We start from the raw sequence: 15,763 nt of genomic DNA on the forward strand, positions 1-15,763 counted from the left end.
GAAAAAAGGCCTGCATCAGGTAAGCTCAGCTCTTGCTCCTTGATTCAATACAAAGACTATGGAACACAGAGAATCTGAGCTGCTTTCTGCTTCATTTAATCCAAGTTACTACTCGCCTCTTAAGGAGGGAGGATGAGCCCTAGGTAAGAAATTCACGAATTGCTATCATATCTCCATTCACCTTCTGTTTGGATTCAAATATGTATTACAATCCTGTTCCAACTTAGATTCCTCAATGATTTTATAGTCTGATCCATGCACAAATAAAAACACAGGAAGCCCAGTTAAACTTGAACTTCAGATAAACAACAAGTAACTTTTTAGTATAACAATGTCCCAAATATTGCCTGTTTCTTTCAATCAATCCTATTACAACACCAAACTCACTGTGATTTCTTTTGTTCTTTGATTTACAATTTTATTTCCAAATTCACCTTGCATTTTTCAAAGAAAGGTGCTTATACTGTAGTTATGATATCTTCCATTTTTAAACCAATCCAGTAATTCTCTCATAACTTAGCCCAGTGTCACCTGTAGCTCTCTTCCTTTGGTTGGCTTGCCAGTTCAGTACTTGGGCTGTCCCTGTTGAACCCACTTCATTTAATTTATAATAACTAACATTCATTGAACACTTTACTACATGCCCTTGCTGTAAGTACTTATGATGCTATAGTACTGATAGTATCTACAGCACTTACTATAAATGGAGTATGTCTTAATCCTCTCAATGACACTAAGAAGTAATAGTGTAATTATCTTCATTCTGCAAATTAGGAAACTAGGTCGTAGAGATATTAAATATTCTGGCCAAAGTCATACAACCAGGAAATGGAAATGTGGGCTCAAACGCAGAACACTCCTTTAAAGACTATACTTTACCATCTCCTTATAAACTCTTTATTGAGCATCTTAGTTTGATACAGTTTGGATGTGCATAAATAGATTACTCTCGCAGCTGTGTTAACTGGGATCAGGAGTAAGATAAATTAAGTCACTAGATCAACAAATATTTATTATGTTTTCTTATTTTTATTATGTGCAGATCTGTCTATGGAAATAAGAAACTGCATTTCGGTGCTCTCTAGCCTCCAAACGTCACATCCCGCGGTTAGGCAGAATTTTTTTCCTAAGATTCCCCCACCCGCCAGACACCGAGATCACGTGTCAGCGCCTGGGGTTGCTAGGGAACCCAACGCTGTCCAAATCGGAAGTGGTTCCTTGAGAATTACTTTCCCAAGAAGCTTAATTTGAGAAACAATGCCATTCTAACTCGTTTCTCCCTGAAGTAAACTCATAAAAAGAGATACAGCCAAACTTTTGCTCTCAGCAGAGAGAACGACGATATCCCCTCCACAGAGAAACTTCCACTCTTCTAGTGGCGGTAAACGAACAGAACCAAGAAGCAGAAGGCACTTGTTCTCCGGCGAGCACTCCTCCCGGACGGACCCACCCGCAGCGTGGTTGCCGTGGAAACGGAGCTTGCTGAGCGGATGCAGCGACTAGCTGAAGCCAGGCCTTTACTGTCTGTGTGCGGAACGGGTTCACAGGACCGACGCCAAGATGGTTAGTAGTTCTCAGTAGTAAGGGAAAACTTTGAGTATAGGGCCTGGGGCTGGGGATTAGAAGTTTCCAGGACACTTCTGGGTGAGGTTCAAGAATGTCAGCAGAGGATGACTCGATGCCCCTCCCCTCCCGGTGTTTCCGCGGGTACAGGGATGCAACTGTAAACACCTGGATACTTTCTTTCCTCTTGATTCCCCATTTCCCCACTCCTGAGCTGCGCGTGGTATGGAGAGTAGACCAAGGGTAGCTGAGATGACAGAAGTTGCACGAAAGCATCCTCCAACCTTCTCTAACCGGAGAGGATGAAGACGTTGACAGTAGCTGTTTGGTTCAATTCGAGTACTGGGCGATGACCGTTTTGGTAAAATATGTGTTACCAAAAAGTTTGAATAGCTTTCTTGGTGTTCATTATTAGGGATTTAACTTGTAAATCCTAGAACTATCGCCTGTTTAAAACTAATAATCCGAATTTGACCTTATAGCTTCTTTGTTATTTCTTTCACAGATGCTTTCAAGGGCCAAACCTGCTGTAGGTGGAGACCTCCCGCACACTGACAAAAGAAAGAAGAAAGGTAGAAAGATTCCAAAACTAGAGGAGCTACTTTCACAAAGAGATTTCACTGGAGCTATTACCCTATTGGAGGTAATGTCCAAAGAAGTTTGCTTCTTAGGAGATGAATACCAAATATACATGAGTGCTTGGGTGAATGGCTAGTTGCACTGTTTTGGAACAAGTGGATTCATGCTGGGACTTTTCCAGAGAATGTTCTGTAAATCTAGTCAGGTTCAAATTCCAAGCTAATTGTCAAAGATACATTTCACTGGACAAAGTTAGATAGACAAGGATGAGTAATACATAGCTACAGGTAGGGGAAAGAGAGCTCAGAACACTATCTGATCTCAATCTCAGGAAGACGGGGGATTGGTTAAATTTATAATCAGGGTAAGGACTGTGGAAAAATGCTAGTGGACCATCTGGGGAAAGAGGGGAGAGAAAGATCATGGTATGATTGATTCTCAGAATAGCTAGTGTCTGTAGTTGTTTTTTTTTTTTTTTTTTTTCCCTTTTATTTTTCTGTAGTCCAAGTTGTTTTTCACTGCAGTCCTACAGCTTCAAGATTAGTTTCCAGGAAATCGGGCTGGTGGAGGGAGCAGATAGGATCACACTAAAAGAAGATCTAGAGTTCAATCAAGGAAAAAGCAGTCGTGGCACTATAAAACAAATTAAAGATGAACTAAAATAAACTTATTTCTTGAGGGCCACTTTTGATTATGTTTAGTCCTGTTAATGGTGAAGTTTAAAATATGGGAGGGACATTTAATACAGTGTTAATTCACACATTGTTTATTCCAGCCCCTGGAATAAAGGTGTAAAATTTGTTTATTGCCCTTGTAAATTGTTGATCAAATATAATTCTACCGTGCTTATTCCTTGAAACATTTCTAAACTCAATGTTTAATATGCATTAGACTCACTTGGGTTACTTATTAGACATAACTTCTTGGGCTCCTGCCTAGGGATTCTAATTCTTTAGGTCTGCAATGGTGCTCAGGAATCTGCATTTTAAATAAGTAGCCTAAATGCTTCTGATACAGATGGTCCAAGGAGACTGCACTATGAGAAACTGCTTTGTGGGAAGGACATGCTGTAGGAGCATGAAGAGATATGCCAAAGTGTGAAGAGTTTTGATGGCATTGTCAGCTGTGTTGTACCACAGTCATTTCTTGAAAGTATTGCTCTGAATCTATCAACAATAATTGTTTTCATTAGCTTTGCATGTATATTTCCATCATCCACATGTAGCTCTATGTTTCATACTAGTGCTTTTGTATTAAGCACATTAATTAACCTCTTTGGCATCAGTTTTCTCATTTAAAGTGAGGGAGTTGACTCTAAAGGGCCTTCTAGCTCTGTGAATTAGGAGGCTGAGTACTGTAGATGTCTGGTTTTTGTCAGTCTCTATTTTTCTTGTCTCTTTTCTTTAAAGCAGTGATCATATTTTGTGTAATCCTTGACTGTCTTTAAGTTGTCAGGGAGACTCAGCTCTGTGGTTACATTCTTAGCTTGCCAGTTGGAGTGCCATGCTGTGTGAGAATGGGAACTACCATACTTTGTGGTAAGGAAGTCTCATGAGCTTTCCTATGGCTTCAGGAAATTTCTGGGGCAAATTCAAGGAGACATCAAGTAAGAATTTCTCCAGACTGAAGGCACTGTATTCAAATTCTTAACATTTGGTGATAGGAAGATTTCTAATGCTGTAGACCTGGCTGTAGTAATAAGTTCATATCTGAGACAAGTATCAAAGAGCTACCTTCATCTTGTAATGGCCAAGGTATTGTAAGTTCTATAGTACTGTTCTGTAAATACATGTTGGCTTATTTGATTTTTGATTTGGTTTTTCACCCAGGTTTTTTATTTATCACTCTACAGAGTGAAAAAATCTCACTTTACCCTGGTAATTCAGACTCTTTCTTCAAGGTCTCAATCCTTTCCACTTAAGAGGATTTTTGTTGAGGCTGAGAAATTTACTGTTCACAGTGGACATAAATGAGGCCAGTTCTCTACATATCTTTAACTCTTACAGGCCTGGGTACGCTAACCTGTTCAAGCATAGTAGAGTGATTTGATGGCTTGTCTTCAAAATTTATACCCTAAAAATAAATATGTGTGTGTCCAAATGGGGCAAGATTGATGTGTGAGGTTGATTGCAGTAGAACATGGAGCATGAACACGTGGGCTTCAGAGTCAGACATTAGTTTAAGGCTCCCTGACACCACACTCACTAGCTATATGGGTTTGAATTCATTGTTTAATTGTTCTTACTTTCAGTTATTTAACATTAAATATTTTGCATAATTTTTCTGTTTCATACATTTCTCCCAGAATTAAATACTTTCTAGAGTAAGATGTAAGTAAATACAGAAAAACAAAAATGAAATATTTGAAAATATAGGTTTCTCTGACAATTAGAAGGTAATGACACTCAGAACCATAGGTGCAGGTTTAATTGAACTGGTTATAATTTTGCGTCTATTTCTTATCATTCAACAATAAATTAGTATAAAATTTTTTAAGCAAGGCTTTACTGTTCAGAGTTTTTCATGATTTTTTTTTCATGAATTTTAATCTGAAGTTTAAACGTCATGTTGGAGAACAAGAGGAGGATACTAATTTGTGGATTGGATACTGTGCTTTTCACCTGGGTGACTACAAGAGAGCTTTGGAGGTTAGTAAAAAAAAAAAAAAAAAATCTGTGTATGTATATCTTATTTTCTTTTTGTTTTTACATATATACTAAAGAGATTGCTTAACATATTAACAGTGTTATTCTAAGTACATCTTCAGGAGGGGAAAAATAAGCCATTTTGATAAAAATTTTCATAAGTCTTTTCTCAAAAACACATTTTTACTTTGCTTTTTATTTTTAGACATAAAGATTATATTATCTTTATATTTTTGCAAGTATAATTGTTTTGGAAATTTTTTTCTGGGTCATTGTAAACCCTATCCATCTATAATGATCAGTCTGTAGAATTATGGATTCAAATCTAGATAAAATTACAGGTCCCCTTTGTCAAGCAACTTTTCATTCATAAATGAAATTGTTTAAACATATTCCCACATATTACTACTCCCCAAATATAATCTAAGGATATTTGAAGATCTGCATAACTCAAATGAAAGTACTCAAGGTCAGGTAATGAGGAGGTGAGAAGAAGAACAAAAGGAACAAAATTGGTAAAAGAAAAGAGAAGATGTAAAAAGGACAGAACACAGGCTGGTGATATTTGCGAAAGGTTTAGGAGAATTAAAGAAAGAAAAAGAAGCAAAGATAATGTGGTGAAGACTTATAAAAAAGAAAATGTAGATAACAAAGTAAATCTCAGAAAGTATCCTTTGTAGGGAAAAAATTATCTTTTTCTTTGCTAACTATAAAGCTAAATAAACAAAGCCAGAAAATAATTAGAATGATATGAAATTTGTAGTACAGTAGGTTTATCATGTTTCAGGTTAGCTGAATGCGTGTATTTCTTAAGCCTTATCTTTTATATACTTTTTTTTTTTTACCAATTCAAGAGGTTTTCCCTTTTGTTAAACCATCTGATTGGCTCAGCATGATAAGTATGATGTTGAAAATATTTTAATTATAGTAGTAGCAAGTGGGAAATCAAGGACAAATGAGACAATCCTAATTTAAATGTTTCAACAAAGAGCTATGGGGATGCAGGTAAAAGAGCAAACCTTGACTGAGGTTTTAGGATGTTGAATAGAAGTGTTGACATTTTCACAAGGTCTTAGAGGATGAGTAGATTTCAGGAAGCACTAATGGGGCATTGGTGGGAAGGGCTTTGTAGAGATGGAACCTGGACAAAAACTTGGAGGTATGAAAAGTCTGTGAACTTGAAAGGACTATCTCTTACTGCAGGAATGAGTGGTAGCAGAGGAAATGTTGGCTTCTTTGTCAGTGAATGCAAAGCAGTTTTGAGTAGGCAACCTAAGAATCATTATCCAGTGTTGGTTTTTATATACCTGATGCATGCTTTTTTAATTTAGCAAAAATAAAATATTTTGTTTACTTTCATTTTTTTTGTGGTTTGTTAATGCACATATATTAGAAGTGGAAAAATAAGTGTGAGATTCTATGAACAGCCTGCATGGGTAGGTTTGAACTTTAACTTCAGTATTTAACCTTTTCAGGAGTAATTGAGGAACATGTAGGATTCCCTAAATGTCAAGTTGTCCAATTTCACTGCGAAATCCTGTTCCATTATAGAAGGATGACTTCATCAATTGCTTTCCTGCCAAAATGAGATCACTCCTTTATATATATTTCAGGAATATGAAAATGTGACAAAAGAGGAAAGTTGCAATCCTGAAGTCTGGGTGAACCTAGCCTGTACCTACTTCTTTCTTGGGATGTATAAACAAGCTGAAGCAGCTGGATTTAAAGGTGAAATGTCCCTTTTAATATCTGATATTTTTCGCTCATAGTTTGAGTCATTTGGGAGATTTTGAAACTTATTTCATTCCTTTTTCTATTGAGGAAAAACAAATGAAATTAGAAAGCCAAAATTAGCTTTATTCTTCAAAGAATAATTGGTTTTGAACAACTTTTTGTTTAAAGAGAAAGTTAATGTTCCCCTCAAGAAACTATAGCTAGAAAGGAGAAGAATGAGAGAGAAAAAAAAGGGCATGTTATCTTTTTAAAGTTCCATTATGGTAAGATATTCATGCTGATGATAGAAGTTGGATATAGTTATTAAAGTTCTTATGGCTGTGGATTTTATGGCTACTTTCCCCACTTCTGAGGAGGAAGCGCAGTAATTTCAACTTGAAGAAGCCAGGCTTCTTGTCATAACAGTCATCTCAGGAGAACTGTATTCAAGTTTTCAAATAAGAATAAGGCAAAAAGGAAAACATAGAGAAAAAATAAAGGATAATTAGAGTAAGAAGCAAATTAAATTCAAGAAAATGCAGGGAGAGTAAGTAAGGAAATGTTTGTTAGGAAATTTGTTAGGAAGGAATGTATTCCAAGGGTGAATTCTTAAAGAATTATATATATTTATATAATGAATTCCAGCTCAAATCGATGGAGACGTGAACTTGAAGCCTTTTTAAATTTGAATCCAAATTGTTTCATATGTGCTACTGGTATAGTTTTCCTAATTTAGTTATATGGTCTTTTAAAATTGCTTACTTTATCTCGTGTTTCTGGATTTTATCTCAGTGTTAGACATGTAGAAGCTGGTATATCTATTGAGGTAGCTACCTTTCCACATATATTTTTCTTTTTATGGATTGAATTATGTCTTCTTGCTATAAAAGAGTTATAGGATGAATATCCAGAATTAGGAAACTTTTCCAAGAGTGCAAAGGAGATCCGAAATTTGAATGGTATTAACGTTTTTGCTTAGCTGCCTGTTTTCAGTGTGGCATATTATCATGCCAGCAGATCCATGTTTAAAAAGACAGGGAATATGGCAGTATGATGATGGGAAAGAAGATTTCAGAAGGAATTGACAAAAGAATACTGGAAAAAACGGTTGAATGAGAGTGAATTAATACATATATTGAGATGACTATAATTGCTTATTACCAGTGTTTGGTTCAGCATTTGAACATCACAAAAGTAGGCTGCTACTCTTACTATGTGTGCATGGAGTGTTGTGCTGTGGGTCACCATAATAGAATCAGATAGAACAAGTTGTGGGGAAGAACAGACGCTTAGAACACTTTCTTCTAGTTCTTGATGCTCTTTCTACTATTGGAAGTGGAAAGCAGACTAAAGCAATATATATTATAGCAGAGATATAGCAGGATCATAAAGATATGTCAGGATTAGGGAAGTCATTTGAGTCTCATTTTACTCCTGCATAGACTATTGAGTGTCACAGATTATTGAGTGCTTTTATAAACAGTTTGGATTTTTCTTTCAGCTCCAAAAAGCCGACTCCAAAACCGCCTGCTCTTCCACTTGGCTCACAAGGTATCCATGTTCTCATTTCATGCTTTTTGTTTTAAAAATGTTTTTCCTTTCTTCTTTCTTGTTACTCACAATGGAGAAAAATAACTAATTAGAAATTCTTGTTAATGGTATTTCTAGAATGAGCAGAATATAGGCTCTAATTTTCTAGAATTTTCTTCCTCATTAATGTTCTTTACCCTCCTGATTTACTCAGGAACATTAGCTTTTAGTTTTTCTTAAGTAGCAGTCATTTAAAGTTTGAGTCAACTATCCTATTGTCTCATGGGAAACAGACTAGGGACATCTTGTAGTGATTGCTGGAAATAAACATACATTTTTCAGAATTGCCTCATGTCAGCAAGTTTAATCATCATCATAAAATGATTTTTTAAATAATTTTTTTGAAATTATTAAAGTTAGATGTATTCGTTCTTTTAAACAAAGAGAATATAAATAAGAGGGAAAAAAAATAACACCCATCACATTTAAACCTTTGATAGGTTAAGCCTACTTAAAGTTAAGCCTTAAGAGTCACCCCCAGAGAACCTCTTTTGTTGCTCAGATGTGGCCTCTCTCTCTCTCAGCCAACATGACAAGCAGACTCACTGCCCTCCCCCTCTCTACATGGGACATAACTCCCAGGGGTGTGGACCTTCCTGGCAACGTGGGACAGAAATCCTAGAATGAGCTTGAACTCAGCCTCAAGGAATTGTGAAGACCTTCTCAGCCAAAAGGGGAAAAGTGAAATGAGACAAAATAAAATGTCAGTGGCTAAAAGATTCCAGACAGAGTCGAGAGGTTATCCTGGAGGTTATTCTTACGCATTATATAGATAATCACCTTTTTAGTTAAGGTGTAATGGAGAGGCTGGAGGGAACTGCCTGAAAATGTAGTGCTATGTTCCGGTAGCCATGTTTCTTGAAGATGATTGTATAGTTGGATACAGCTTTCGCAATATGACTGTGTGACTGTGAAAACCTTGTGTCTGATGCTCCTTTTATCTACCTTATTGACAGACAAGTAAAACATATGGATTAAAAATAAATAAATAATAAGGGGAACAAATATTAAAATAAATTTAGTAGATTGAAATGCTAGTGATCAATGAAAGGGTGGGGTAAAGGGTATGGTATGTATGAATTTTTTTCTGTTTTCTTTTTATTTCTTTTTCTGAATTGATGCAAATATTCTAAGAAATGATCATGATGATGAATATACAACTCTGTGATGATATTGTGAGTTATTGATTATACATCAAGGATGGAATCATTGTATGGTAAGAATGTTTGTGTTTGTATGTTATGTTTAATTAATAATAAAAAACTTCATTATGAAATGGTAAACATATATGGTAGAAAATTCAGAAAGTGTGAAAAAGAAAATCAACCACAGTCTTGTCTCTTATAAGCAACAATTGTTAATATTTGGGCATAGCTCCTCCAGTTTTTTTGTTCTTTTCCAATTTTTTTCTTTTGCATAATTAGGAACATTCTGGACCTAAACCTTTATATTTTGCTTTTAAATTTTACAGTAATTCTTAAACATATTATTAAAAATTATTTTAAAAATTAAAAAAAAGAATGGAATGAAATCATATGGTAAGAATGTTTGTGCTTGTATGTTGTTATGTTTAATAAATAAATTAATTAATTTTAAAAAGTAAAAAAATAAAGATAGCCACCTTTTAATCTTTTGGTATATTGTATCTTCTTTTAGGATTATTCATTTTTATTGCATATTTATTTTTTCTTTCTTTGTTTTACAGAGTGGGACACATGCTTGAATATATATTTTTGTATTCTGCTTTTTTTTCACTTACCTTCATGCTATAATCATATTCCCAAGTCACGAAATGATCTTCAAAAGCATGATTTTTAAATGGCTTCATAACCTTCCATCATAGGCATGTGTCATAATTTAACATTTCTTAGTTATTTGACTTTCAGATTTTTTACATTTTTTATTATAAAAATGCCAGTCTGGGATACACAGATAGTTCAGTGGTTAGAATGCCTGACGTTCATGTGGGAGACCTGGGTTCGATTCCTGGACCATGCACCAAAAAAAAAAAAAAAGCCAATCTGATCATCCTACAAATGGATGAGTTAATGGGTATGAACAACTTTAAAGCTTTTAATTTATGTTGTTACACTGTTTCACAGAACATTTAATCGTCTGCAGGCAGCATATGAAAATAATTTTTCATGCAATTTAAAATTTCACAGCATAATTATGGAATTGTTTCTTTCTCTTTTTAGTTTTGTCAATTTTTGCTTTACATGTTTTTCAAACTCTTCTAAATATACACAAATTTAGAATTGTTATGTCTTTCTAGTGGATTGAAACATTTATTATTATGATTGTCCCTCTTTATCTCTAATAATTCCTTTTAAAGTTTACCCTGTCATATTCGTATAGCTGCACTAGCTCTCTTTTGGTTAGTGTTTGTCTATTCTAACTCTTTCCATTTTACTTTCTATCTTTCTGTGTCCTTATAGTTAAAGTGCCGCTCTTATAAGCAGCGTATAAAACTACCATCTTATTATTTATTTTAACTGGTCTAAATTCCCTTTTCTTTCCTTTCCTGTCTTCTTTTGGATTGTGGATTCATTCACTTCTTAACTATGCAAACTTTTAATATTATTTTAGCAGCTACTCTAGCATGTGTCTTTTATGTATTAAAGTGTAGTATTAATTAATACTTTTACCAGTGTTCAGACTGGAGATCATTTAAACTCATGTACTGCCCCCTCCCATCTTTTGTGCAAATTTGAAATGTATTTTAATTAATTTTCTATATATTTCTAACTCCATAAAACATTACTATTGCTGTTTTTTTGAAATCACTATGCATTTATATTTAACCATATTTATCCTTTCTGTTGTTCTTCATTTCTTCCTGCATATTTTTGCTTTCAACTGGAATCATTTTACTTCTATTTGAAGTACTTTTAATATTTCCCTTATTGTAAGTTTGCTGATGATGATTCTCTCAGTTTTTGTTTACAAATGTCTGTTGCACCATTTAAAAAAAAATATTTTTATTGATAAAACTTGATATGCAAACATTCTTAACATTCAAACATTCATACATGGTGTACAATCAGTGACTCACAATATCATCACATATTGTGTATTCGTTACCATGATCATTTTTTTGAACATTTGCATCACTCCAGAAAAAGAAATAAAAAAGAAAAAACTCATACAAACCATACCCCTTACCCCTCCATCTCATTGGCCACTAAGATTTCCATCTATCCAATTTATTTTAACCTTTGTTCCCCTGTTATTTATTTTTTCCATATTTTTTATTCATCTGTCCATACCTTAGATAAAAGGAGCATCAGACACAAGGTTTTCACAATTATACAGTCACACTGTAAAAGCTATATCATTATACAATCATCTTCAAGAACAGCTTTATAGTTTCAGGTACTTCCCTCTAGCCAGTTCAATACTCCATAAACTAAAAAGGGGATATCTATATAATGTGTAATAATAACCTCTAGGATAACCTCTCAACTCTGTTTGAAATTTCTCAGCCACTGACACTTTATTTTTTCTCATTTCTCTCTTCCCCCTTTTGGTCAAGAAGGTTTTCTCAATTCCTTGATGCCAGGTCCCATTTCATCCCGGAATTTCATGTCCCACGTAGTGGGGGAAGGCGGTGATTTCACTTGCCATGTTGTATTGCACCATTTTTGAAGGATATGTTTTTCTGGGTATAGAATTCTAGCAATAGATAAATAGTTATTTTTCATTAGCACTGTAAAGTTGTTACTTTATTCTTTTTGTCTTCCATTGTTCCTGCTGTGAAATGAATTGTAAGTCGTAGTGTTGCTCCTTTGAAGATATTTTTTTCTGACTATGTTTAAAATTTTTTCACTGTCTTTGGTTTTTAGCATGTTTACTATGATATGCCTAGGTGTGGTTTCCTTTCCATCTTAACCGCATGGGTTTCACAGTGGTTTGATATTTTTCAATTTGGTAAAATCCTTGGCCATTTTCTTTTCAAATTTTTCTTCTGTTCCGTTCTCATTTTTCCTCCTGAGACCCCATATGTAAACAGACCTTTTCATTATGTCGTGTGTGTCTCTAAGTACTCTTTAACAAATTTTCTGTATATTTTCAGCAGCAATTTCTTCCAGGAAACTGGAGCATTATCTTCAGCTGGGTCTAATCTACCTAAGCCATCTACTTAATTCTTAATTGCAGTTATTCAATTTTTCAGTTCTAGAATTTATATTTATGCTTTGAAAAAATTCTAATCTTTATTAAAATTTCCTGATTTTTAATTTAATTTCTTAAACATATTGAATAATAGATATTTTAAAGCCCCTGTCTAATAATTACATTAATTGTATCTCCTGTTGGTCTGTTTCTGTAGTCTGTTTCTTTTCTTGTTTTTTGATGAAGTACTCTTGTCTCTTGGTATTTTTGGTAATACTGAATGCTAACTATTAAATATGAAAATACATACAGATAATTTGAGGTTCAGGATGATGTTATCTCTTCCAGAGAAAATTGTATTTCTTCTGGCAGGAGCTTCTTCTGAGGCTTATCACCTTATTCATGTCAGGGATTGCACTAATTTAAAGCTGGACTGCAGTCTTTCTGAGGCCTGGTCTATTTTCTTTTCACCGCTGTTGCTAAAATAGCTTTTCAGTAGTCCCAAATGAAAGTCTAGTGAGCCCTGAACACTCATTTTTTGTCCAGTAAGCCCATAGGACTTCTTGAAACTCTGCTTCATTTCCAGCGTCTCAGCTACCAGTTGAGAATTGACTAATGTCTGGAGGGAAAAAGTAGTGCTAAATATCAGATTCACTTCTCTGTACTTTCATTTTCTTTGGGAACATGGCATCTTAAGTCCTCACTACCTTGGTAGCTCCCTAATGCTTTCACACAGATTTTTCTATATGTTTCAAGTTTTTTGTTCTTGGTGAGAGAACTTGTTGTTACTCTTATTAGAAGTAAAAGTCCTTGATTCAGTTTTAAGAAATATATTTTATTTTGTTTTTTCCTGATTAAAAAAAAACAATACATGTTCATTATAGAAAATAGAGAAAATCACAAGGAAGAAAATCAAGATTTCATGTCTCCCACTTGGAAATAGCTGTTATAATATTTAGCTCTTTCCAGTCTTTTTTTTTTTTACATGGGCAGGCACCATCTTTCCAGTCTTTTAAAAATACATCTCTCATTTTACTAAGTTGGGATTATAGTATATATTCTGCTTTATTACCAGGTTTTTCACTTAAAAATATATGAACATTTTCCCATGTCACCAGATATTCTAAAGAAGAGAATGTAAATGATAATTCATGGGTAGAAAATGGACCCCAGATGTTTTCAAAACAGTATTCCAAATTTTAAAAATATGGACAATAGAGAATGTCATGCAAGCATTTGAATTTCTGGTTCCTCTCTAGAAATTAAAAGATTTGAAAACACTAAATTTACATTTCTACAGGTAACAATTGTTTGAGACTATGCATTGGGTGCCACCTTTGGATGGAATGGTTTTTCTGCATTATGTCCTAGTCCTATGCTGTTTATAGCATTTTAATTTGGAACCTCACATCTGTGCCTTATATTTTAATGTCCTTATAGTATTCCATCTAGATATACCACAGATTACCTGATTATGTTTCAATTGTTGGTCAGTTGAATTGTTGCCAATTTTTATGTCTAGTTGGGTAGTGATATTTGGAACCCCTGTTTTCTTGATGTTTATCATTTAACCAAAGTGTAGGTAGATAAGAAAAGTTAGAATCAATAGAAATCTGTCCAGGCTAGATTTTGGAATACAGTAGCAGCATCCATTTATCCATTTACACATCAAAAAAAGATTTAGTAGCTCATAAAATTATCTGTAATTTATCAATGATCAACCTAGAAGTCAGCTTCAGAGTTTAATTATTTAGAAACAGCTTCCAAATAAAATTTTTCTTTAAATTAAAAATTTTTAAGCTTAGAAGACAATCTCTACACTAGGAATGAATGATCTACATATTAAGGGTCACTATCAAAAAGAATATATCTGTTCTATCCTATGTGTAATTATCACCTACTTAACAAAATAAGTGTACAAGTTTGGAATGGAATTTTGACAACATGAAACAAGAACAGTGTATAGAAACTAAAGTGTGAATTTAATAATCTAGAACAGAAAATTTAAAACTGTGTTCCCTACGTCACAACATTAAAACAAATTATTGGAGAACTTTTGGGTTTATAGAATAATCATGCATAAAATACAGTATTTCCATATATTATCCCACCACCAGCACCTTGCATTGGTGCAGAATATTTGTTGCAATTGGTGATAGCACATTTTTATAATTGTACTATTTACTACAGTTCATCATTTACAATAGGGTTTAGTATTTGTATAGTGTAGTTTCATGGATTTTTTAAAAAATTTTATTCTTTAACTTTTTTAAAAAAACTTTATCCTGTTACCATATATACAATATAACATTTCCCCTTTTAATCATGTTCAGATATATATTTCAGTACTATTGATTACGTTCACAATGTTGTGCGACCATTACCACCGTCTATTACCAAAACATTTCCATCACTCCAAATAGGAACCCTGTACATCCTAATCCTATGCCCTAATTTCCCATTCCTATTCCCTCTTCCCCCAACTCATTCCCTGGGAGCCTATAATCTAAAATCTGATTCTGAGAGTTTTCTTATTTTAATTGTTTGAAAACAGTGACATCATACAATATTTGTCCTTCTGTATCTGGCTTGTTTCACTCAACATTGTCTTAAAGTCTCATCCATATTGTCACATGTCTCAGGACTTCATTCCTTTTTTAAAAAAATATTTTTATTGAGAAATATCCATACACATATAGTCCAACGATATTATATAAACAGTGGCTCACACTATTATCACATAGTTGAGTATTATTCACCATGATCATTTTTAGAACATTTGCGTCACTCTAGAAAAAGAAATGAAAAGAAGAAAAAAGAACTCATATATCCCATACCTCTTATCGCCCCCCTTTGATTGACCCATGATATTTCAATCTACCAAATTTTTACCCTTTATCTCCCTATATCATTTATTTATTTTTATCCTTTTTTATGTTTTCACTCATCTGTCCATACACTGCATAAAAGAAGCATCAGACACAAGATTTTCACAATCCCATAGTCACATTGTGAAAGCTATATTGTTCATACAGTCTTCTTGAAGAATCAAGAAGATTCTGGAAGAATCTGGAACACAGTTCAACAGCTTCAGATACTTCCCTTTAGCCATTCAATATACCATAAATTAAAAAGGAATATCTATATAATACGTAAGAATAACCTCCAGGATAACCTCTTGACTCTGTTTGAAATCTCTTAGTCACTGAGGCTTTATTTTGTCTCATTTCTGTCTTCCCCCTTTTGGTCAAGAAGGCTTTCTCATTCTCATAATGCCAAGTCCCGGCTCATCTCCAGGAGTTAGGTCCCACATAAGGGGGAGGGCAGTGACTTCACCTGCCAAGTTGGCTCAGTGAGAGAGGACATATCTGAGGAACAAAAGAGGTTCTCTGGGAGTGACTCTTAGGCATAATTATCAGTAAGCTCCACTTCTCCTTTGCAGGAATAAGCTTCATCGAGGGCTCATCCTATGGAAGTGGTTGTCCCCACTGCTTGCGAGAATATTGGGAATTCCCTAAATGGGGAAGTAGAATATTTCCTTCTTTCTCCCCAGTCCCTCA

At 34.3% G+C, this 15,763-nt stretch overlaps 1 protein-coding gene across 2 annotated transcripts in view; it reads left to right on the top strand.

Annotated features, from left to right (window-relative positions):
* The first annotated feature begins 1,211 nt into the window (after window positions 1-1,211).
* Window positions 1,212-15,763, top strand: part of IFT56 (intraflagellar transport 56) — a 112,208-nt gene continuing 97,656 nt past the window's right edge. Inside the window, exons 1-5 of one of the 2 annotated variants that reach the window (XM_077144733.1) lie at window positions 1,212-1,563; window positions 2,069-2,206; window positions 4,698-4,790; window positions 6,401-6,515; window positions 8,002-8,051. In XM_077144733.1, the coding sequence (XP_077000848.1) occupies window positions 1,561-1,563; window positions 2,069-2,206; window positions 4,698-4,790; window positions 6,401-6,515; window positions 8,002-8,051 (399 nt within the window). In that variant the 5' untranslated portion in view covers window positions 1,212-1,560. The remainder of the gene's footprint in view (window positions 1,564-2,068; window positions 2,207-4,697; window positions 4,791-6,400; window positions 6,516-8,001; window positions 8,052-15,763) is intronic. The other variant, XM_077144758.1, reaches the window with a different exon arrangement.

Source organism: Tamandua tetradactyla, chromosome 1, assembly GCF_023851605.1.
Source record: "Tamandua tetradactyla isolate mTamTet1 chromosome 1, mTamTet1.pri, whole genome shotgun sequence".
In the NCBI taxonomy this organism is placed as follows: domain Eukaryota; kingdom Metazoa; phylum Chordata; class Mammalia; order Pilosa; family Myrmecophagidae; genus Tamandua; species Tamandua tetradactyla.